At 58.9% G+C, this 22,295-nt stretch overlaps 2 protein-coding genes and 1 long non-coding RNA gene across 3 annotated transcripts; 1 reads left to right on the forward strand and 2 right to left on the reverse strand.

Annotated features, from left to right (window-relative positions):
* Positions 1-1,099: 1,099 nt before the first annotated feature.
* Positions 1,100-15,880, reverse strand: LOC308200363 (uncharacterized protein). Its single transcript, XM_080606007.1, has 3 exons — positions 14,763-15,880; positions 5,377-9,360; positions 1,100-4,103 (listed from the first exon to the last, which is right to left on the reverse strand). Exons 1-2 carry the CDS (start codon positions 15,086-15,088, stop codon positions 8,679-8,681), a joined length of 1,008 nt encoding a protein of 335 aa, XP_080462133.1. The 5' UTR covers positions 15,089-15,880; the 3' UTR covers positions 1,100-4,103; positions 5,377-8,678.
* On the forward strand, positions 9,354-16,511 carry LOC308200372. The gene is made up of 2 exons (XR_013955575.1): positions 9,354-12,043; positions 14,045-16,511. It is a non-coding gene; the product is annotated as an uncharacterized lncRNA (long non-coding RNA).
* On the reverse strand, positions 16,010-21,097 carry BHLHE40 (basic helix-loop-helix family member e40). The gene is made up of 5 exons (XM_080606003.1): positions 20,753-21,097; positions 20,536-20,605; positions 20,267-20,374; positions 19,507-19,630; positions 16,010-18,568 (listed from the first exon to the last, which is right to left on the reverse strand). Exons 1-5 carry the CDS (start codon positions 20,830-20,832, stop codon positions 17,709-17,711), a joined length of 1,242 nt encoding a protein of 413 aa, XP_080462129.1. The 5' UTR covers positions 20,833-21,097; the 3' UTR covers positions 16,010-17,708.
* Positions 21,098-22,295: the final 1,198 nt, after the last annotated feature.

The following is a 22,295-nucleotide window of genomic DNA, read 5'->3' on the forward strand; positions in this document are numbered from 1 at the left end:
TGCACAGATTTCTGAGTCTGTCATTAGCATGAGAAAATAGGACAGCTCCTCTCAAAATAGAATATCTTACTGGATATTTCTTTAATTTGTCTTCAGCTAAAGACTACTCCCACTGGCTGATGCAGACAAAGAAACTAATTGATTTGATTAGTTACAGAACCTCGCTGTGTGGCTCTTCCCCTGCTGCTGAACAAGCAACCTTGGCAAAATAACAGCATCAATATTGCTCTGAGATTTTACATTTCTGCTTGTTCATGTTTCATGCTTTAAGGAAGCAGGTATACACACCTCGTTTGTGCCTTCTGCTCACTTGGGCACCGGTTTTCTTTCAAGAAGGATTTGCGAAATGTCTTAGAAGCTGGCGGTGCCTTCCAGATCAGGCATCCTCCCTTACCGAGGGGGGAACTGGTGCAGCTAAGCAGGAGTTTTGTGAACAAAGTGGCCCTGACTGGGACTCTTGCTTCGCAGCACCAGCAGGTGGGGCCTGCTTCCGCTTCTGGATTTTCAAGTCCAACTTAAAGTATTAGGAACAGAAAAGCAGGCGTGCGGTAGCGTATGCAATATATGTGTCACCCTCGTGTTACAGATGCTCAAAGAAAGTGATAAGGCTGACGGACACCATCATCACCTCTGCCCAGAGCTGCATATCCCTTTGGCAGCAGCTGGAGCCTAATACGTTGGCAATCTCAGCTCAGGTGAATCAGACCTACATCAACAAACCGCCTGTTCATCCACATTAAATGCCATCCCAGCCTAATGCTGGACTTTTATTTTTTTATTTTTATTTTTCCCCCCTTTAATCAGTGGTACTCTGCGATCGCTGTTGCTGGCCAAAAGCAGACCACAACAAATCAGGTAGATTCCTCCCCTTCTCCCCCCCATACAGCAGCTGGGGCAGTTTCTAAGTACTCATACTAACAGCAGAAGACTCGTTTCTCTTTCTGCACCACTTCCTTTTTCTAAAGAAACAGCTGAAGAGATGGACATCAAAGTAGCTGTAACAAGATCTAAGGCTGGCACGCAGCCTGTGACACCTGGTGTGGCCGGACGCACCGGGGGCAGTGACCCGTGGCTTCCCGCACTTGTACCCAGGGCTTGCTTGCTCTTTTCTGGGACTTTTGGGTACTGCCACAGTGGAAATACTAACAGAGTAAAGGAAGGATTTCACTGTGTTTTCCCCACACCTTTTCTCAGAAAGAAAGTTGTCTGTTGTGCTATTATTGTTTGAGCTAAAACAGAAGTATTCCTTTGCCATTAAAAGTGAGACATGCATTGAAAATTAAAACATAATTTGTATTTTCTTAGAGATATTTGAATGCTGACAGCGTGCCTTTCAATCCTGCCTCCCTTCTGTCGCACAGGACAGCGTAAAGCCTTTCCCATGCTGAGGAGGAGGGACACAAAAGGGGAGGGAGGCACTGGCGAGGGAAGCTGAGGCCGCAGGCAGCACTGCGACGCCTGCAGGAAACCCGACCTGTACACCACTATCTCGTTCCCCAGCGTCTTGCATACCTGGCTGAGGGACGGGCTGCGCTGCCAGGTGGGTGCCTTCTGGGGCTCTAGGTTTTCCTGATCTCCGAGGGGACTGCCCATAGGTGAGCCCAGGTGGAAATCCTTGGGCTGCCACAGCAGTGAGGCGACCTGGCATCAGGTTTGCCAGGAGGAACTGCCTTTCGTGCACCCCTTCTGCCTTCTGGTACCCTAGCAGGCTGGAAACGTGGCAGCTAAGAGGCTGGCAAGATGCAAGTTTTTCCATTGCTGGCAATGAAAAAGATAAATGATCGCAGTCCCTTTAGCGTTCTGACTTGGTAGATGCTGGCAAACACTTTGCAGCGTGAGCTGCTGCATGCAAGTGATGACCTTCAGGAATGCTGGAGTCTCCCCGCGGCGAGGCAACAGGAGCATGAATCAGCAGAAGAGAGAGGGGAAAAAATGATGGTTAAAAAAGGAGCCTGCTGTTAGCAATAAGTTTTTTTAAAAAGTTTCCTCCTGGTTTTCCAGTCAGATTTATTAGCAGAGACCTTGGCACTTGCACAGACCCCTGTAAAAAAAGCCAGCCCATGCTTGCAGATTTATTGCACAGTCAGGGCCTTCGCCAGCTAAGTCACACCATTTCACCCTCTCTACAATTTAGATTTAAAATCCAAAAAGAAAAAAAAAAAAAGAAAGAAAAAACATTCTTCCAGTGCTAAGTGTAGCCACCAACAGTCTCCAAGTGAGCCTCTGCAAGAGGGCACGGAGCCCTGAGCCTCCAGACTGGTGCAGACACATGTACTACTGAATTTAGAGGAAGCCAACACCAAGGGAAAACCCACAGCAGCAGCCTCCTAGAGGTCCTGGGGGAGGCCCTGTGCCTCAAAACGGCATTGTTTTCCTTCCCAGGGCTTCTGACCGCTCGCTGCGAGGGTGCTGGCCGCATAGATCACGGAGCATAGATGGCCCTGTGGCACCATTGCTGATAAATCTGGGCACTTATGGGTCGGGTTCCTCTACACGTTTAAGTCCCACCAAGGCCACCGGTTCTGTACCTCAGCACCCTCTGGCCGTGGCCCCTCGGCACCACCTGGGCACAAGGCAGCATGGAGCAGCTCTGCTCGGCCTGCTCCACGCGTCCAGGCCCTCGCAGCCCAGGTCACGGTCACCTCATGGCCTGGACCCGCTCAGTGTCACCCCGTGGGGACACCCAGCACCCAACTCAGTGTCACCCCATGGGACACCCAGCACCCAACTCAGTGTCACCCCGTGGGGACACCCAGCTCCCCGGGCGGGCAGCGGGGTCTCCGCCCTGTGCCCCCGCAGACACCAGGAAGCCGGGGCTGCTTTGCCCTCCTCGAGTATTAATTTTCTCCTTTTCTCGCCCCGCTTGTCCCCGGCAGGAGGCCTCTCTCCTGTCCTTGCTTGGCTTATCCAGCAGGTGGGGGTGCAACCTCACCCAAACCGTGCTCCTCGCCTGGGGCCTCCAAAGCTTCAGCCTCAGCCTCGCCCCGGCCTCACCTCACCTCAGCCTCCCCAAATCCCCTCGGCCCCCAGCACATCTCTGCAGCACCCGGCATAAATCCACAGCGAGGGGTTTCATCGGCCCCAGGTGCCGGCAGGAGATGGCCGGGGGCACGCAGCGACACTTGGCCTCGTGTCGTCCCAGCGCCTTTCCACGTTGTCACAGACAAGGGGGAATAATCCTGGGAATTGGGTGAAGCTTCAAAACGAGGGAGCCGGAGGGGTGTTTGTGCCCAGCTGCCGTGGCTGCGCAACGTGCCCGAGGGACCAGACGGTCTCATTTAATACTTTTTAATCAGTGATATTCAAAGCGCCTCACAGAGCGTCATGCAGTCGGGGTGCTGAGGCAGGGGCAGGAAAAGCCACGTGCCCAGAGCCAGGCACAGACCCCAGGCTGTGGGCAAGGTGAGGTTTCTCCTGCAGGTCCACAGACCATGAAACGATGCACAGGGAGGCGTCGGGCTTTGCTCAGGTATCACTGCAAGGCTCTCTGCCATGGAGAACCTGCCCTGCCCTAAGGGAGAGCATGTCCAGGTGCAGGGGCCGGAGTCCCTGCCCTTGGTTTGGGCAGCAGCAGCTCATCCCCGGGTACGAACATCCTCGCTTGAACCAAGCCCGCCGAGCTGCGCTGATTTACACTAGCCGAATTCCTGGCTCGCCGCCACAGCACCTAACAGCAGCCCTAAATTGGCCAGGAGGAACTTTCCCTGTGTCAGTGCTGGAACCAGGAGCAGAAGGGAGCACCCAGCTCTGAGGAGGAAGAAGTCTCTCATCCATCAGATCCTGCATGCTCTGGTTTTCCTCATTGTCCCTTGCTGTCTCCTCTGGCAGTTGACATTTCTGGGAGCACGGGCATCTCAGGACGCTGGACACCTCACGTGCCATCACGTTGGAGCTGTGCTCCAGGGTTGTTTCCCACCAAATGCTTTCTTTCTTTCAGCCACCCAGTTGTTTTCTCCTTGGCTAAGTCAGCTGAAAACAGAAACAGTCTGCAGCCATGTTAGTTCTTCCTGCTTTGTATGCATGAGCAGGAAAGGGAATTTAGGATTTTACTGTAATGCCGCACACAAAAGCCTGCTGCAGAGCATCGCTGATTATCTCTTATTCTACAACCAAGAAAATAAGAAAGAATGAAAATAAGGGAGAGCCCAGCGCGTGGCTTCTGTGCCACACTGCTCCCAGGCTCCTCAGAAAATCCTCCTGGTTGCTCACGGCCCTCCTCAGTGGCACTTTTGAGCATATCACAAAAACTGGTAGGGTTTTATTTTCTTTTAATAACAAAGAAATGCAGAAGAGGAGCAATGTAATGATTTGCTTGCTATCACATCAGAAAGCTTTGGCTCAATTTAGCAACAAACCTGCCCAGCGCCTAACCTTGAGGCCTCCCCACACCGGGCTGTTGCAGACAGGTAAACACTGCAGATGTTTCATCGGGCAATGCTGGGAGTGACAAAGCCACAACAGTTTCATAACTGCAAACAATACATCCCAGGTCATAGGAGTCTGAGACGGAAAAATTAGATTTAGATCTGGGAATTAAATTAGCAAAAGGGATGAAAAAGAAGAAAAATGCCTCACATCCAAGCACTCATCTTTGGCAGAACCCATCACTGGAAAAAAAAAAAAAGAAAAAGAAAAAAAAACACACGTTATGCTGTGAATTTCGCAGATAGCTCTCTTGCACGATGGACTGGACCGAACTCGTTGTCCTAAACTCCCTGAACTTTGAGGAGTTGATGCAGATCCAGATTTAAAATTTCCACTGGGGCTTTTCTCATTAAAATCAGAAGCAGAAGGATCTAGTTTCCCTTCAGAGGCTGTACCAGATATTAATTTGCCCCTTCTCTCGGTGTGTGCTATCCACCCCTCTCTTTATCCTTTCTCAGTTTATGTGGGTCTTGGCCTAGGGCCAAAGCAGCCCCCAGCGCTCCCAGACCAAGCGGGCTGGGGTCCCCTAGACCCAGGGCACTCCTAGTTCTGAAAAACTGGGCTCCAGAATTTAGTGCAGGAATCTGCATACAGATTTTACATAAACTTAGTCCCAACTAAAGCTCATCTGATGGTGCAGGCACTCAGAAACCACGGTTAAAAAGAGAAGAGCGTGGGGGAGAGGCGATGTGGGGGCTGCACGCCCCCTCCCCAGCCAGCCCTGCTGCAGCACCACGCACACGACTCGCACAGCCTAAATCCCACCGCGCCTCTTTCCCACCAGACCGATCCTGCTTTATTAAACTAAAGTGCAAGGGCACTAGCAAGCTGCCTGTTTCCTTCACACGACAGTGCGTACAAGCAACCTAATCCACACACCAAGGCTCCTGAAAACCCTGGGCTGGGAATTCCCAGCAGCTCTCCCTTCCCCTCCTGCCAGCTCACGATTACCTTCCCTCCTGGGGCACCGAAAGGAGAAAACTCTGCAGGCACCTGCCAAAATGCTCCCGCTCCATAAATCCTAGAAGACCCCAGCTGGAAGGAGAAACCATGAAATTACAGAACAGCTCGGATTGGAAGGGGCCTTAAAGCTCATCCAGTTCCACCCCCCCTAACACAGGAGGCCTGGGTGCTGGGTCAATTAATTGAACGGCAGACTAATTAGCACCCAGATTTGCTAGTTAGAACAGCTCGTTTGGCTGACATGGCCAAAGGCTTCATGTCGTTTCTGTCTGTCCTGACGAGGCACGGGGGGATCGGGCTGTCGGGAGGCGAGGGATGCTCGTGCCTCCCGCCTGACCTGCCCTTCACCCCTGCCTGGCAGGGCAGCCCAAAAGTCTGACGAAAGAGAAAGGAAGTAAGAGTCAGTGTTAAGGCAGCGTTTAATTTACATGAGATAAGCGCCTTCATGTAGCAACTAGACATCAGGGCTAATTGGCATAGTCAGGCAGCCCGGTGTCTTTTGTTACACAAGGCGTAATGGTCCTGTTGGAAGGGATCAGAACCAGCTTCGCTGTTAACGAATGTTGCAGGCTGGAAGGGTGATGTTCTACATCCTATTTCTCAGGAGGGAGGAAGGAAGGAAGGACACGTGAAAAGAAAAATAGCAGTAAATGATCCCGCTTCATCATTTTTTTTTTCCTGTAACCCTTCTGGCCTTACAAACAGGAACTTCATTTTAACCTAAAAATAAAACACGATGCCTATTTAACAGTTGCAGATGGGTGTTTCCAACTGTGCTGCTAGGTTTCAGCCCCCTTCTATATGCAGCCTGAGCGAGGCATGGTAGGAAAGTGCCTCGCTTTGCATTTGCTATATTTACATATCATCGGTTATCGGGAGAACAGGATGTCCCAGGGGGGCTGAAATCGGATACGCCGCGCTCTCCGTCTCCGGCCAGTTCAGACGCGGGCCCTGCTGGCTCGCCGGCCAGCCTGCCAGCCCCGCTGCCACGCTGCTGCCCCCGGCCCCCAGCTGCCAGCGGGCAGGAGCTGCCCGCCGGCCCCTGCCTTCCTCCAGAGGAATCCACGCGTGGGGCCGGGGCCGAGGCCGAGGAGAGGCGCGCGGGGGCGGCGAGCTCGTGTTTCTCTTTCTGCCACACCTTTTTTTTTGCAAGGGCAGAGCAGATTAATTCTGCCTTCAGCACAATCACGCCTGTATTTCCCTCTGCGCTTCGCTTTTCACAGTAAAGCCCCAGCCGCCTTCGGGAGCGTTTCGGTACCTGGCGGTGGGGCGCGAGCAGCAGGAGGTCTGAGGGCAGAGCCAGGCACCTCTGGGGGCTGGCGAGGGGCGGAAGGGGCAGAGCAGGAGAGGGGGCAGAGGGGGCCGAGACCCCCTCTGTCCCCTTTAAAGACCTTGCGAAGCCCCGAGGTCTCCCTCTGGAGCACGCCCGATGCTCTGCCTACCTTACCACCTCGGGTTTAGATGCCTTTCTCACATGCTGGGCGTAGCTGCCAAGCATTGTGCCTTCCGCACATCACTCCACCTTGATTTCTAACCACTTCAGCTTGGGCTTGGGAGTGGTTTCCAAGCATTCAGCTCACCCATATCTTATCCACGCTGGTTTCCTTTATGAGCTGCACCCACTACAGGGCCAAAGCTTTAAATGCAAACCCAAACAAATATGTGGTAGTGCTTCCCATTCCCACTGGGCTGGCCTGGAGTGGGAGTGGAGTGACTCAGGAATACCATAAAGGAAAGTGAAATAGATCCACCCAGAGCCGACGATAGGATCAGGGCAGATTAGTAGTCTTGGATCAGATTCAAGGGTCAGCATAAATCTTTAATCTTTGCAAAGTCCTAGAGACTCCCTCCCCTGCACTCTGTCTCACATGCATGCACACAAGGCATGACTAAACAGCTCTCTGCGGGGATGGCAGACACTTCAGAAACTCCCGGCTGGTTTTGGTTTGCAAACTAAACCAATAAAGCTGCTGTCTGTTCTTTAAACGTGAGAACTTCCCCATGCAGCCGGATCACAACCGATGCTCCCAAGCCGTCGGGAAGGGGCAGGTGTCCTGCTGCAGCCTCCGCTTCTGCCAGCGCCCGCGGCTCTCCGCCGGCGGTTCCCCCCCAGCCTGCGAAACGCCCGGCTGCTCGATGCGCTCGGGTGGCAGCCGAGTGCAATCCCCGCGCTGCTTCTCATTAGGCACCGGCAACATGATCTGCCAGGGCGTCATTGCTTAGCACTGCTCTGTATTTGCTCCCCCTGATGCTCCGTGAGCATAATCTGCAGTTACCGGCTTGCACGTGGAGCTGCGAGTGCTTGGCTCAGCGGGGGGGGAGCTCCAGGCTGCCTGGAGCTCGGGGAGCGCAGGAGCTCTGGGTCGCCCCAGGGGGACGCGAGGTGCTCGCTCGCTTTCTGCTCTGCCAAAGCAGCTGGCGATCCGTGCTGGCCAAACGCGGGGAGCCACGTCCCACGTGCATCCCGCTGCCCGGGGCCCCGCTGGATCCAGCAGCTGGGGTCACTGAGCGAAACGCAGAACTCGGCTCGATAGGGCCAGCAGGACCCGGCAGGACTGCGCTGCTCGAGGGGAGGCCGCAGCAGCTGACGGAGGGGTTCCCCCATCGCTAGCACTGGGAGGAACACTAGGGGGGAAAAAAAAAAAGAGCAAAAAGCCCTGGCCTAGTTTTTGTTTCACTGTGCTGGTCTCAAGCTCGAAGGATGTGGTTTAGTGGTCAGCGCGTAAGACAGCAAATGAAAAAAAAAAAAAATTTCCTTTGATTTAATCCAGCTCGGGTCTGTGCTTGCTCTTCCTGTGGCCATTGGGAAATCACACCAGGGAAAACCCTGCCCTCCACCAGCTGCAGCAGGGAGGGACGTGGCGCAGGTCCCGCGGCGGCCCCGTGCAGCCCGGCGGGGAGCGCGGTGCAGGGCGGGTGCTGCGAGGAGCCGAGCTCAGCCCCGCGGGGCTGCTGCGGGACAGCGAGGGCAACTTCAGTCCCGAGCTCTTTGATAGATTTACAGCAATTCACGTCCTCCCTGACACCGCTCCGCGTGCAGAGGGCCAGGCGAGTTCCGTATAAATGAATATTTATACATTCGCATAAACATTTTTAATGGGAAATTGCCTAATATGTCTTATTAACCTGCAAGCGCTAGCAGCTGTCCAAGGCAGCCTGGCAGTTCTGCTGACAGTGGATGTGCCGGTGCTGCCGTCCCTCGCAGCCGTAATAATTTCAGGAATCCTTTGACTCATCTTTCTTCTGAGCGGCTCCAGGATCCGCACGGAGATCTCCATCTCCTGGCCTCCTCATAACCGCCTTCGCCTCACTCCTGGGTTCAAACGCCCGCGTTGCAAATGCCTCCTGGCCTCAAGTGCCCAGGTGTTTGCCAGAGCCCAGCTGCAGCTGGAAAACCCCCCTGTGGTCGGTGCCTCACCGGCACGCAGCCGCCGGGGCTCGTGCTGGTCACGCGCGTGGCAGCGCCCGGCCTCGCCGGAGCAAAAAAGGGGATCAGCGGGGCCCCCCCCAGGCACCGGCCCCGACACCTGCCTGTGCCCCAGGGACCAGCGCCTGTCCCCGGCCGCCTTCGCCCCGGGGCGAGCTCCCGCTGGGTCCCAGCCACCAGAGAGAGACGAGCGCCCAAACTGGCTGGATGGGGCCCCCGGGGGAGGGAGAGTCCCACGGGTGCTGCCGGAGGGGATGCTCCGAACAGCTGCCGGCACGCTCGGTGCAGCGGGGCCACGGCTCCGGCAGGCTCGGGGCAGTTTGTGGCAGCTCTCTGCAGTGGGGACACGCTCACCCCTGCAGCCTCTGCGTGTCTGCGCAACCTCGGTGAACGTGCCGAGCCCCGGGAGCCAAGCGTGCCCAGCGCCTGCGAGATCTGGGCCCTGCGGTGCCTCAGTTTCCCACCAGCAGCCCCGGGGATGTCGCAGTGCCACAGCACGGGGACGGGCTGCTCTGCTGCGTCGGGGACAAGCCCCGCAGGAACACCTGGAAGTGAGCAAAACGAGTAAATGCAGAAAACACGGCGGCAGCTCCGCGCAGACGCCGGCGGAGGAAATAACCCAGGCGTAACAACCTGCCCTCGTGCCCCGTCACCCGCCCAGCTGCGTGGCCGCCTGCCCCCTTGCGACACACGGGCGGTTCACGTCTTTCCCCGGTGCGCCACGGCTGATAACTCAGACCATTACACGCAGCTGGGGCTGCACACCCCCAAACACCCCGTGGGGGAAGCTTCGGGGCCGGGGTGGCCCCAGGAGCACATCCCTCGGGGCGAGCATCCTCCGGGGCCCCGCTCGGCCGGCTGGCACGTGATGGGAAGCGCTCGGCGGGTGTGCGGCAGGGGAGGTTTGACTCAGGCGCTGCACACCCACTGCTTATTCATTCAAGGACGTGAGCCGCTGGGCAGAGGCTGAATTTGCCGTGACCTTTGGACGCTCATTTAAACCATGGAAAGGGTGACGGGCAGCCAGCGGGCAGGGAAAAGGAGCGCACGGCCCTTGTGAGGTGCTGCCGTCAGCGCCCCCATCCCTCCGTGCTGGTCACGTACCTGTCCCTCCCGGTGCAAGCTCCTGCTGTGCCCTACGGCCCCAAAGCCAGGCGCAGCGCCCGAGCTGAGCCCCAGCCCAAGGTCCCCAGGGGATCCCACATCCCGGCCCCGTTCCCCCAGCACTGCCAGCAGCAGCAGCCCGGCCGCGCTGGGCAGGGGTGCTCCGGTAGCAGCGGGCCCAAAAAGAGGCTGGGATGGGCCTCGGTCACACCGCGGCACGGCCAAGGCCACCGAAAGCCTTCCTGAGGGCATCATCTTCGAAAGCTGCTCTTCGGAGAGATGGTGATTCAAGGGGAAAGCTCTGAAACAGTCATTCTGGGAAGTTTCCGTTTGAATTGCAGCAAAGAGCAGTTTTTCCATGATAAACAGATGGCTTCAGTTCCCCAGCAGCACGGGGGGGTGGCCCTGAGTCACCCCGGCCGCAGGGGCTGGGTGCCCGCGGGGTCTGGGACTGGCACGGCCCCGCCGAGATCGCGCCCACAGCCTGGAGGTGCTGGGAGACCACAAGGGGAACTCGGCCCGAGGGCAGCGGGTGCGGGCGCGCAGTCAGACGCCTGCCTGAAATCAAGAACCAGAGAAAACCCCTCCCCAGCGGGCTGCTGACCGCCGTGCTCGGCGCCCGAGCCTCCTCCCGGCTCCCGGCGCTTGTTCAGGTTTTTAATTTGGTACCAATTCGCAGTCACCCCGCGTGCCTTGTCCCGACGCAGCGGCGTAATTTTGCTCAGAGAGCTGAACCAGGGAGCGCCCAGCACGGCGCCGTTAGCCTGCACCCCGGGGAGCAGTGCCCCCAGCCTGGCTGGCAGTGCTGTGCTCTCACAGGATGCGGTCCTGACCACGGTCTGGCCCCAGTCACACCCCGAGGGGGTTCAAATGCACAGGGGGAGCAGGAGGCAGCAGTGCCAGGGGTGCCCTCACCCCCCTCCCAGCACCCCAAGGCAACCTCCCTGCCACGGAGCCCCGAGCAGGGAGCGGGGTCCCTCTCGCTCGTTAATCCCACGGAATAATTTGTCCTGCGAAGTAAAAGCTGGCTGTGGTCCAGCGCTCGCCGAGGGCAGGGACAGACCTCCCACCGCTTCCCCGGGGCGGGGGGGAGCAAGCCTGGGGTCCGCTCAGCGCGGTGCCGCGGCAGGGACGGCTCGCCGCGCCCCGCGCCCACCGTGCCGCACGCCACACACACGCAGCGTGCTGCAAGCTCTGCGCGCCCAAAGGTCGCGTTTTGCCACGAGTCACACCGATTCCACGACCCGTGCTAGCGCCCCACGATAACCGCCGGTGACTGCTCCCGTGCGGAATGAAATATTGCCCCTGCCGTGCACCAGTCGATAGCTGCAGTGAAGCTATCCAGGCAGGCTTCCAAGCACCAGATGCAGCAAGATGATAGCGCTGGGGAAGGCCCTTTAACGTTGCCATCACCGTGCTAATGACTCGCTGTCGAGAATAGAAATAAGAGTTAAATCTTCCATAAGCTGCTCAGATCCACGTTCGTGTTGTGTATATCCTCGGGCAAAGCGCCGACACGAACTCCGCGTGTACCCTGTGACGAGGATAAGTAATATTCCAGGAATCGCTGTCTGCATGTTCATCGGTGCTTTACACCAGAATTTACCTTTGCCTTTCCCTCTGGCTGCCCCAAGGGCAGGCGGACGGCTCCGGCGGAGGGGAAGGGGGCAGCCCCCGGGGCTGGGAGGGAAGCCGGATGGCAGAGAGCAGAGCAATGACCCATTCCTCTGAGACGGCGCTGGTGATTACGGGCCGTTGTCACCGGTTTGCACCAAGGTGGTGTTCAGAAAAATAATAAAACGGCATCCTGTGCTGAGTAACGGAGCAAAAGGCAGAGGTCAGGGTGGGGACCCAGCCAAGCCCTCCCGACCCGACCAAGCCCGGCGTGCCCAACCCGCACCAGCCCTGCTAGGTGCCTGCGCCCTGCCCGGCCACCTCTGTTTTGTTGGTGTTCCCCGGCCCTCCCTGGTCCTGCAGTTTCCATCGACGCTCACATAGCCACCAGCACTAACCAAACAGTTCGGCTGCTGCACGGTTTCCAAAGCCACCGGGCATAAGGGCAATATCTGGCTTCATGGAGAGAGGTGCCCAGAGCAGACACACGCCCAGGAGAAAGGGAGATGTGTAAGAAACGCCTTATTTCAAAATTCCAGACGCAAATCCCACCTCCATTTCTCAAATCCCACCGCGAGTGACCTGGGCAGGTCCCAGCGCCGGCCCCTCTCGCCACCCACCCTCAGTGTCCCCCCCGCCCCGTGTAACGGGGCAGAGCCGCCGTGTGCCCCGCCAGCAGTTTTCGCAGGGCCAGCGGCCGCCGAGAGCTACTCGGGTACCTCGGCGGTGCCACCCGGCTCCCCGAGCGGGGCCGGGCAGAAGGCCGGCGCGCGGCGGGTGGCGAGGGACGCATTCCCCGGCTGCCGCAGCACGCCCTGAGCTGGGGCTGGGCATCGCTAACCCGGGTCACGCAGCGAGGGTCAGCGCCCCAGCTCCTCCGGCTACGGTTTCACAGCCTGAGCCCAGCGCCGTGACTTTGCTGGCAAGAAGCACGGGCGGGGGACGAGGAGGGTGCAGAGCGCCCGGCCTGCCCCGTGGCCCCCCCCCCAGCGCCCCGGCCGTCTGCAGGGAAGGAGGCTTGCTCAAGACCGACGGCTTCTTCCACAATGAAGCAGCTAAAGCAGAAACAGCAATTATCTGGTTCAGTCTGGTGCTGCTGGCCTGGAACATGCCATGACAACGTGTTTCTTGTTTCAAAGCCTCTTTTGTACTAGGACACAGTTCAAGGGATCTTGCAATGCCTGCATTTGTAAACACTCGGCACTTGCAGCTACATGCTTTGCAGATGAAAGCCAGGGCAGCGCAGAAGGGCACCTCTCCCCGCGTGGCCATGTCACGGCTGGGGGGCCGAGCCCCCGCTCCCTGGTGGGCCCGGCCACGCTGCCTCCGGGGCTGGGGAGCCCGGGGCCGAGTCCCCTTCTGGGCGCCTGTTCCTGAAAAGTCACAAAAAATGGAGTCCTGAAAGAAAAAAAAAAGAAAAAAAAAAAAGGAAAAAAAAATCACAGCAAAAAATGTGCGTCACTGCAGATTATTTTAGGCCCTGGTCCATGCATAATGCAAATAAGCAGCTCCTGGGGTACATGCCTGTAAAAACCATCCAGTCCCATAGCGCTCAGCTACAGGAGCTTTCCAAACAGGTGGTGAAAAGCTAAAATTATGTGTGTCTGTGTCCTCGCCGGGGTTAGGGAGGGTCCTCGCTTTCAGGAAGGCTCTTATCCCACTGCCACAGGGCTGGCAGAAAACGGGACTGAGACAGTAAAAAATTCACGAGCATTGCTTTCCTTTTGAGGCAGTCCTGTGTTCATATTCACCAGACCACGTTCAGCATCTCCACGATTTCCTTTGATCTGCTTCTAACCAGGCTGCTTCCTCCTATTCGCTTTTCTCGCACTCTGGCTTTCTTTTCCTTTTTTTTTTTTGAAAAACGAAAAGAAAAAAAAAAAAAAGAGTGTATCTTCCTTGCCTTCCTTCAAGGAGTTGCTCGGGAAGCCCTATTTATGGGTTGAAATGCTGCTGAAAGAGTTATTGCCATGTTATTCAGCTGTTGTGCCAAGCCTGCATGGGGATCGGGTTTCTGCTGAAAGGGTGCCAGGCACGTCTTTTTCCAGGAACCAGCAGCCGTATTTAGCCTCCGGCTGCACATGAAAGACTGCAGTCGGAAACGTGACATTGTGTCAACATTTGAGGCAGGTCAGAGCTGGGTGAGACCATGAAAACAAGGCAGGGGAACTCGGCGCGGCCCGCCGCCACGGGCTGCGGGCACCTTGGCGCGATGCCGCCGGGGCCGGGGTTGGGGTCGGGGTCGGGGTCTCCCCGCGGCCCCGTGGCTCCCCCAACCCCTGCCCAGCCCTACCCGGCCCTGCGGGGAGCAGGGAGCTGCCGGAGGAGCTGGGCGGCCCCGGCGAGGGGCACGGAGCCCCCCGGCCCCGCGGGGAGCGGACGAGGGCTGCTCTGCCCCGGCAGCTTCACCTGTCCTCCTGGCGCCGCGCCACGCCGGCGAGAAAATACCCAGCCCGTAATTAGCGCTGGCTTCCTGTACAAATGTTATCTCTTCCACTTGTTTTTTTACAGCTCTTTCCTCCGTCACCGGGTTTCTGAGGCTCCTGCGCGCCCTCCCACCCTCGGCTGAGGTGGGACAGAAGACGGAGATGAAGCGGGGTGAGGGCTGTGGAAACAGGCCGGAAATCCAGCAGTTAACGAGGATCCGAAACGTGACTGCGCTGAGCACCAAATGTTGTCCCCAAAAGGGGGTTAAGTGCGGCTGCCTTCAGTGAGATCAATATTTAGCCGTAATTAAAACAAACACAAGCGCCAGGACGTATGGAGTCCCCAGACACACACATGCAGCAGCCGTGTGCGGGTCGGTCGCTGCGTTATCGCCGTGCGACGCGAACCTCGCGGGGCTCGGAGGTGCGGGGACGGCTCAGCACCGTCCCGCTCAGGCCCGTCACCTCCCGCTGGGTTTTGGGACTGGTCTGCACCATGAAAACCTGAAACGCCAGCGCCGTGCCCACGCGCCGTGCACATGTGCGCACGTCCTGTCTGCTCGGGGTAAATTATTAAAGATTCCCAGCGTCCGTGAGCGGCACGCAGAGAGGAGGCCACCGAAGGCCGGCCGGGCCGCGATGGCACGCAGCCATTAACCCCATCCACCTCACTGGCGGGGCTTTGTGCCCACGCACCCGGCCCACACCACAGCCTCCGAGGCCAGGAGGAGCCAACAAACACAGCCCAAAGCCTCCCCCCGGACCCAGGGCAGCCACGAGGAGACGGGGCCGAGCTCCTTCACCCGTCTCTCGCAGCTGGGACGAAGCTCCAGTGCCTGGCCCGGCGGCTCTCAGGCCTTGCCCGCGGGGAGAGGTTCGGTGCCTCTCTGCAGGATGAGGCCGGGACGAGGCCGGGACGAGGCGCTGCCCGGAGCCGGAGCCGCTGCCAGGTGCGCGGTGTCGCTCCCGACCTGTTCTGCAGCGGCCTCAGCGAACGTGCGCCGGGCTCTCGCCTGTGGCTACAACGCCGATTAAAAGGGAGCCCAAACGGGCACGACCGGCGACTCCCTTGGCACCGTGGGAGCCGGGCGGCAGCGTGCCGGGGGACAGGGCCGAGGCTCCTGCTCATCCCCGTGTGCCCAAGGCGGAGGCAGCCGGGGATTTACCCAGCCCAGGAGCTGTGCAGAAGGGGTGACCCCGGCCCCCCGCCAGCCAGGGCAGCGTCAGTGCGGCGGGGCCCCCCCGGCACGTCCCTGCACCCGCGCACCGAGGCTTTGGGCTCGCTGCAGGCCGGAGATGTGATGCTGGCCAAGGGGCTCCGGCCCAGCAAAGCTGCTGCTGGCACCGAGCTGCCCCTTCCTGCCTCTGCACGGCGTCACCCCGGGCCTGACCGGAGCCACCCGGGGCTCAGAGCTGCTCCACAGCCCCAGGGGCTGGGATCCAGCAGCCGGCACGGGGCTGGGACCGTGGTGACCCGCGGTGACACCCCCACACACCTGCCCCAAAGGGCTCCGAGACGTGGGGCCGGGGCACGGGAGGCAGGAGAGGAGAGCAGCGCCAGGGCTGGGGAGCGGAGGCAATTTGGGGCAGCAGCTCGGCGGCTTGCTTTCTCCCGTACCTGGGCGTTCGGGAAGCGCCAGCCTCAGCGCCCAAGCCAAGGAAGCGCCCAGAGGAGCAGGGCAGGGCGGCCCGACCCGCGCCCTGCCGCTCCTCCTGCCGCCCGCCGCGCTGAAGGCGTGCAGGATCTGCCGGTCAGGCCCGAAGAACGCAAAACCAAACGGGGGGAAGGTGCCAAGGCGGCCGGGCTCACCTGGCCCAGGACTGGAGGCAGTAAGGGAGGCAATCCCCGATGGTGCGGACGGAGTTCGAAGGACTGAATATCCCCGGCGACACGAGCAGTGACACGGGCAGACTGCAAAGGACCAGCGCGAGGAGCACGGAAAGCCCAAGTCCTCTGTGGGACCCCATCCTGCCGCCAGTCACTGCTGGATCGAGCCCTGCAAAATGACCCTGATCAAATATTTAAAAGCACAGGAGGCCAACCCTTATCTTCCACAGGAAAAGAATTATTTTATTAAGTATTTTTAAACAACTACTTAACATTTACTCGAGATAAAAATATGTACAATATCCCACCTTGAAGAAGGCTCCAAAATATAAACACTGTACCTCTCCCTAGAGAAAAACAAAAAACTCTTCTCTTCAAAAAAAAGACAACCCAGAAACAAGAATACATTCATATTTCTCACTTCTTTTATGCTCAAGTAGTTATACAAATAATAAACATCTGAAACGTTTTACCTTTTAATATATTTATATAATATATATATATTTATAACAGGATTTTACAAATAAAGGCAACAACTGTATACCAAAAAAAACAAAAACAAAAACAAAAAAATAAACGTTAGAACACAACCTGCAATCAAGCATAGTGCATCTCAACAGCTGGTGCAATGGGAGGATGAAATGAAAATCCATACAACTGTTGTTCCGGATACCAGTTCTCAAAACCAGTAAGGAAAAAAAAAAAGTAAAAAAAAAAAAAAGTAGAGCACTGCACTTTGCAGTGAAGTTTGTTTGTTTTTTAACAGAAAGCCAAATTGGACAAGATGTTTGCCTGCGGTGAAAGACCCCTGCAGCTCTAGGATTTAATGGGACAAGTGTCACAGCCCTAACCCTCTTAGTTTAATGCAGAAATGCGGGCCAGGGTTTGCCAAGGAGACTGAGGAACGTGGATGCTCAGGCCCCGCCGGATCAGGCTCCTTTGAAAATCCCAGCCTTTCGCTTCTCAAAGGCGCTGGCGGGGCAGGGCCGGCGGGCAGCGCGCCGGCGTCCAGCAGAGCGCTCCCCCTGCACCCCGCTCCCGACCTGCCCCGCCGTGCCCCCGCCGCCCCCGGCCCCCAAACGCCGGCGGCGGAGGCAGGACAGCAGCAGGAGAGGCCCCGAGTCAGGTGCAGCAAGCAAAGTGATCCTTGGGATATTTTCTCCCCTGCCCGGCCCAAACTAGCAGCTCAAGTTACAGGAAGGGGCGCGTGTTAATTTATTTATTAGATGTACGCCATGTAAAGCTTCCAAGCAGCATCTACCTTTTATTTATTAAAAATATATATATATATATATCAGCAAAGGTGTGGAGAGAAACCCGTCTTAAATCTACCTGAACCACTGACTGTGCACGACCCACCAGTGAGCGCTGCACTGCTCCTCCTGCACGTGCAGGGACCGACCGCCACCAGCGAGCGCCGTGCGCGCCGCGTGCCTCCGGCGTGGCACCGCGGGGGCACCGCCACGGCCCGGCCCGGCGCGGGCTCCCGGGGGGCCGCTGCGCTAAAAAAGCCCTTGCGAGAAGTACCATGGTTTGATAGCCACAGACCCTAAAACCTAGATCTGCCGAATGGAATTATTTTTTCACAGCTTTGAAACGTAATCGCAGCCGACAAAGTCAACTGTTGTTGTTCTGCGGGTGCGGAGAGGGAAGAAGTTAAGGGGTAAAGCATAAAACCCTTTTTTTTTTTTTTCTTTTCTGTCCTTTTGGAAGTAGTTCTGACTAGCTAACCTGGGTGCATCCTTCATCCTTCTCCAAGCTACCTGACAAGTCAGAGAAAAGGGGATTTAGCTTCCTACGCGCAGTGAACCTTATCCCCACACCTCAGTCCAGCCAATGTACAAAAGTGAAACAGTCTCAAACTAAAAAAAAAAAAAACTAAAAAAAACCAACGACAAAAAAATAAAAGGTCACACTGCGCTCAGTCTTTGGTTTCCAAGTTCAACGGAGGAATCTGCTTCAAAGCTTGAAGCAGAGCCGAGGAGTCGATGGGGGAATGGGCTGGTACCGGGGAAGGGAGTCTCTGGGGCATCAGCAGAGGGGGGGAGATTTTGTCGGGGTTCATGAACCCCGTGAGCGCTGCGGCGGAGGCCGGGAGGCTGGGGTACAGGACGGGGACGGACGCTGGGTACCAGCACTTCTCCAGCATCGGCAGATAGGCCGTTGCGGACGGCGGGATCAAATAAAAAGGCAGGCACAAGGGGGGCTGGTGAGCGTGGGGGCCCAGGAAGCCGTTGGAGGAGCCCATCATGTCACTGCCAAAAGGCCCTTCGTCTTCAGGCGTCTCCAGCCTGCTCCTTTTGGCCGGCGGGTCCTCAGTCTCTTGCTTAATAGAGCTTATTCTCTCCTGGACAGTGTATTTGAGATCGGTATCCTTTTTAAAATACTGCTGTTCGGATTTGGAGTCACTTTTCTCCAGCTCTCCCCCGTACCCGCTGTCTGTGTCTGTGTCGCTGCCGCTCTGCTCCCCGCTGGAGTGCGCAAATGTCCTCTGGATCACGGGCACACAGTTCTTCCCGTGCCCCTCGGCCGCTTTGCTCAAGGAGACGGGTTTCTCTTTCAGGTCCACCATTTTAGGAGGGATGTCTCCGGCCTTTCGGCCGGCTCCGCCCTGGAGCACCTCGGAGGCCATGCGGTGCAGATGGCTGACCAGCTGGGACGACTTCAGCTCCTTGCCGTTCTCGTGCTTTGCCAGGTATTGCAGCATTTCCTTGGCACACATCTGGAAACCAGATCGAAACATTTCCTGGCTGGAATCAAGGTTTCTTGATGACAGGTCACCTGAGGAAACATTAACAAGAGAGAAATTAAAAATTAACAGCGTGCCTAAATAGTTCCATTACCAGCTCCAAGGCGCGCTGGGGGCGATGCCAAACTCTCGGTGCCACACAGCGAGCGAGGCAGACGTGACGGCCAGCCTGAATTTTGCCTACGTTTCTGCGCGAGAAGCTGATTTACCGCTTTTACCTCCCTCTGCCCACTTTCACATACGCACTTGCAATTCTGCACTGACTGCATGAGCCCTGGGAACCGGCAGGGGGGAGGCAGCGGCCGCGCGGCGCCCGCTGTGCAGGCAGGGAAAGCTCCGGAGCCGCTGCCCCGGGCGATCCCGCTCCAGGTCCTGTGCTCAGAGCTCTGCTGCACTCCCCGTGGCTGGCAGAGCCGGGGAAGGCTCCTCAGGAAAACTAGATTTTACTTATCAGATTCACGTGAGCGCCACATGTGAAAACAGAAGGAGGAAGTACATCTAAAGCACGATAAGCTGCTACACCGGGTCCCCCTTCGCCTGCAGAGCACTGGCAGCGAGCTTACAGAGACCTGCAAAGGTGCTTATAGAGCAGGTTTTTGTGCGTTTTGAGAAAAAGCAAAGAAACACAACCGGACTCGATCCAAAGCTCTCGAACGTGAATGTAAAGATATGAATGGCTTTGGAGAGAACCTCACAGCAAACCCGGGCTTTAAATAAAACTACTTAAAACCCACTTTAATTTTAAAACAACTGCACAGTGCACTTAAGGCTGACCACACTCAGAAACACATCTTTTTTTTTTTTTTTGCGCAAGCTCACAAGCAAAGATAGAGAAAATGAAGGCGATTAAAAGAAGCGCGTCCTGCCTCCTCCCTTCTCGGGAGCGAGGAGCCACCACAGCCTTTCAAAGACCCGGCAGAAAGTCACCGAGCGCGCGCCGCTTCTCACCCGGTACGGCGTGAATACTCACCCGCTTGTAAACCGTTCTGTAAAGCAATTATTTTCTGCTGCTGCTGCTCGATGAGGTTGGTTAGTGCTTTCACATGCTTCAAGGTAAGCTCGAGAACCACAGCCTTCTCCAGGTGACCCAGGGTCTGAAAGCAGAGGGACAGGTTGGCGCCCGCCGCGGCTCGGCCACGCACCCGGGGCCTGATGGGGCTGCCAGCGTGTCCGGGGCGGCGGGGCAAGGACGGGGTGACGGGGGGCTGGGGTTACGGGGAAGGAAGGGGTGACGGGTGGCGATGGATGGGGCAGTGGGTGGCAGGGGATGGGGCGGTGGGCGGCAGGGGAAGGGGAGGCAGGCATCAGGGGATGGGTCGATGCGCTTTGGGGCACAGGCTTGGAGGCAGCCCCGTGCCCGGGGGATCCCCGCTGCCCCCCCGCAGCCCAGGGCGCGCTTTCTGTGCACGGCGCTCCCCGGCAGGCAGCTGCCAGGCAGCCCGGGGCGGCTGTCGGTGCGCCGCACGGGTATTTTCGGAGCGCCCGGGGGGGCGCAGAGAAGCGAGTCCCCCTCCGTGCCCGGCACCCCCGGCACCGCCACCCCCCCGGGCAGGGGCTCTGCGGGGCTGTGCGGGGCTCCGGGAGCAGGAGCAGGAGCAGGGGCAGGGGCAGGAATAGGAGCAGGGGCAGGAGCAGGGGCAGCCCCGGTCCGTGCGCCCCCGGGGTGGCGGTGCCGGGGTGCGCGGCGGGCAGGGGGCCACGGGTGGGGAGCGGGTCCCGGCGGCACCCACCGTGAGCTTGAGGTGCTCGGGCAGCAGGTCCTTGAGCTGGGCGATGCACTCGTTGATGCGGTCGCGCCGCTTCTTCTCGATGAGCCTGTGGGGCAGCTTGTAGGTCTCCTGCGGGGAGCGGCGCCGGGTGAGCGCTCCGCACGGCCACCCCGCAGGGCTCCGGGGCCGGGGGGGGGGGGCTCTGTGCGCGTCCCACTCCCCCCCCTCCCCGGTCCCCGAGAGCCGTCAGGACGGGGCTGGGGGGCAGCCCGGGGTCCCCCGCGCCTTACCTTGGTGTCCTCGCTGCGCTTCAGCCCCCTCCTGGGCTTGTACACTTGGTACATGTGCGCGAAGTCCAGCCTGCACGGGCGAAACGAAAGCAGCCGGGTTACCCCCGGGGGGCCGCGGCTGGGGAGCGGGGTTGGGGGGGGGGGGGGGGTCCTCTCCTTTCCTCTCCTCTCCAAATCCTCCTCCTCCTCCTCCTCCCCCCGAGCCCGCAGCCCTTACCCCGGCACGTCGCCGCTCTCCAGGGCGGGCAGCTTGCCCAGGCAGGCGGGCGGGGGCTGCGCGCTGGGGATGCGCTCCATCCTGCGCGGTGCGGAGCCGAGCCGGGGAAAGGGGAGGGGTGGGGAGGGACGGGGGGGGCCACGAAGGAGCCGCGGGCAGGGCAGAGCTCAGGCCGGGCTGCTCATGCCGTGTCCGCGCCGGCTGAGGAGCTCCGGGAGGCGGCGGCCCGGGTTAAATGCGGGCGAGTGGGTGGACGGCGGCGACGTGCGCTACCCTGTGACTCCCGGCACGTCTGGCGGCCGCCGGGGCGGGCGCGCCGGGCCGCCCCCCCCCGTCCCCATCACATGAGGCTCACGTGGAGGCAGAGCCGCCGCCGCCTCGCAACGTGCCGGGAGGGGGGGGGGGGACGGGGACGGGAGGGGGGGGCCAGGAGGAGCCGCCCCCGGGGCGCACGGGCTCGGATCCCGCGGCTCGAGGCGGCCCCGACGGCGCGCACCGGGCCCGGGCCGCCTCCGGGTGCGCCCCCGGTGCTGCCCCGGGGGGCGGCCAGGGCACGGGGGGGGGTGGCGCCCACCGAGCATCCCCCCCCCGCACTCATTTCCCGCGGGGATTTGGGATTTTCCTCACCCCCCCCCCCACCCGCCCTTCCTTTGGAGGCACCCCAAAAGGCGGAGGGGCGATGGGGATGCGCACCCGCGGCGGGGGGCTCGGCTGGAGGGGGTCGTGGGGGGGCTCGGGGGGCTTCACCCTCGGGGGGGGTTCACTCTCGGGGGGCTTTACCCTCAGGGGGCTTCACCCTGGGGGGGTTTCACCCTGGGGGGGCTTCACCCTCGGGGGGGGGGCTTCACCCTCGGGGGGCTTCACCCTCGTGGGGGGGTTTCACCCTGGGGGGGTTCACCTTCGGGGGGTTTCACCCTCGGGGGCTTCACCCTCAGGGGGCTTCACCCTCGGGGGGCTTCACCCTCGGGGGGGGCTTCACCCTGGGGGGGGTTCACCCTCGGGGGGGGTTCACCTTCGGGGGGCTTCACCCTCGGGGGGTTTCACCCCTCCTGCGCAGCATCCCCCGGCTGCTGGGTGCCAGCTGTTGCAAAACCGCCGAGCGCGGCTGCGCTGGCTGCCGTGTAGCTGCCAAAGCAAACCTCTCCTCCCGAAGGGCTACGGTCATTTTTCCCTGCCGAGCGCTGAGCAAGTGGAGGCAAGCTCATCAGATAAAAGGCGCACCGAGCGAGATAAGGTAATGGCAGAACTTGAGCGCGCTGCCTCTGTTATCGCCTCGGTCCTGGGCTGCTCCACGTAGGGAGGAATCTGAGGTCAGCAGCTGTTACGTGAGAGCACCGAGAGGCTGGATACCGGAGCTGGAGGCAGCCCTTTCAAGGCTCACCGGCCTCTGAAGGTGCCTGTTGTTACCGGCAGGAATCCCAGGAGAAATTAGAGCCTTGCAGAAATCTGCTGGCTGTAAACGTAAGTTTTTCTTTTAAAAAAAAAAAAAACAACACACAACCACCTCCTAAACTCCTTCCAAGCTCCCAGCTGCAGCGGCAGC

The sequence above is a fragment of the Anser brachyrhynchus genome (genome assembly GCF_964034855.1).
Source record: "Anser brachyrhynchus genome assembly, chromosome: 10".
NCBI classification, from domain to species: domain Eukaryota; kingdom Metazoa; phylum Chordata; class Aves; order Anseriformes; family Anatidae; genus Anser; species Anser brachyrhynchus.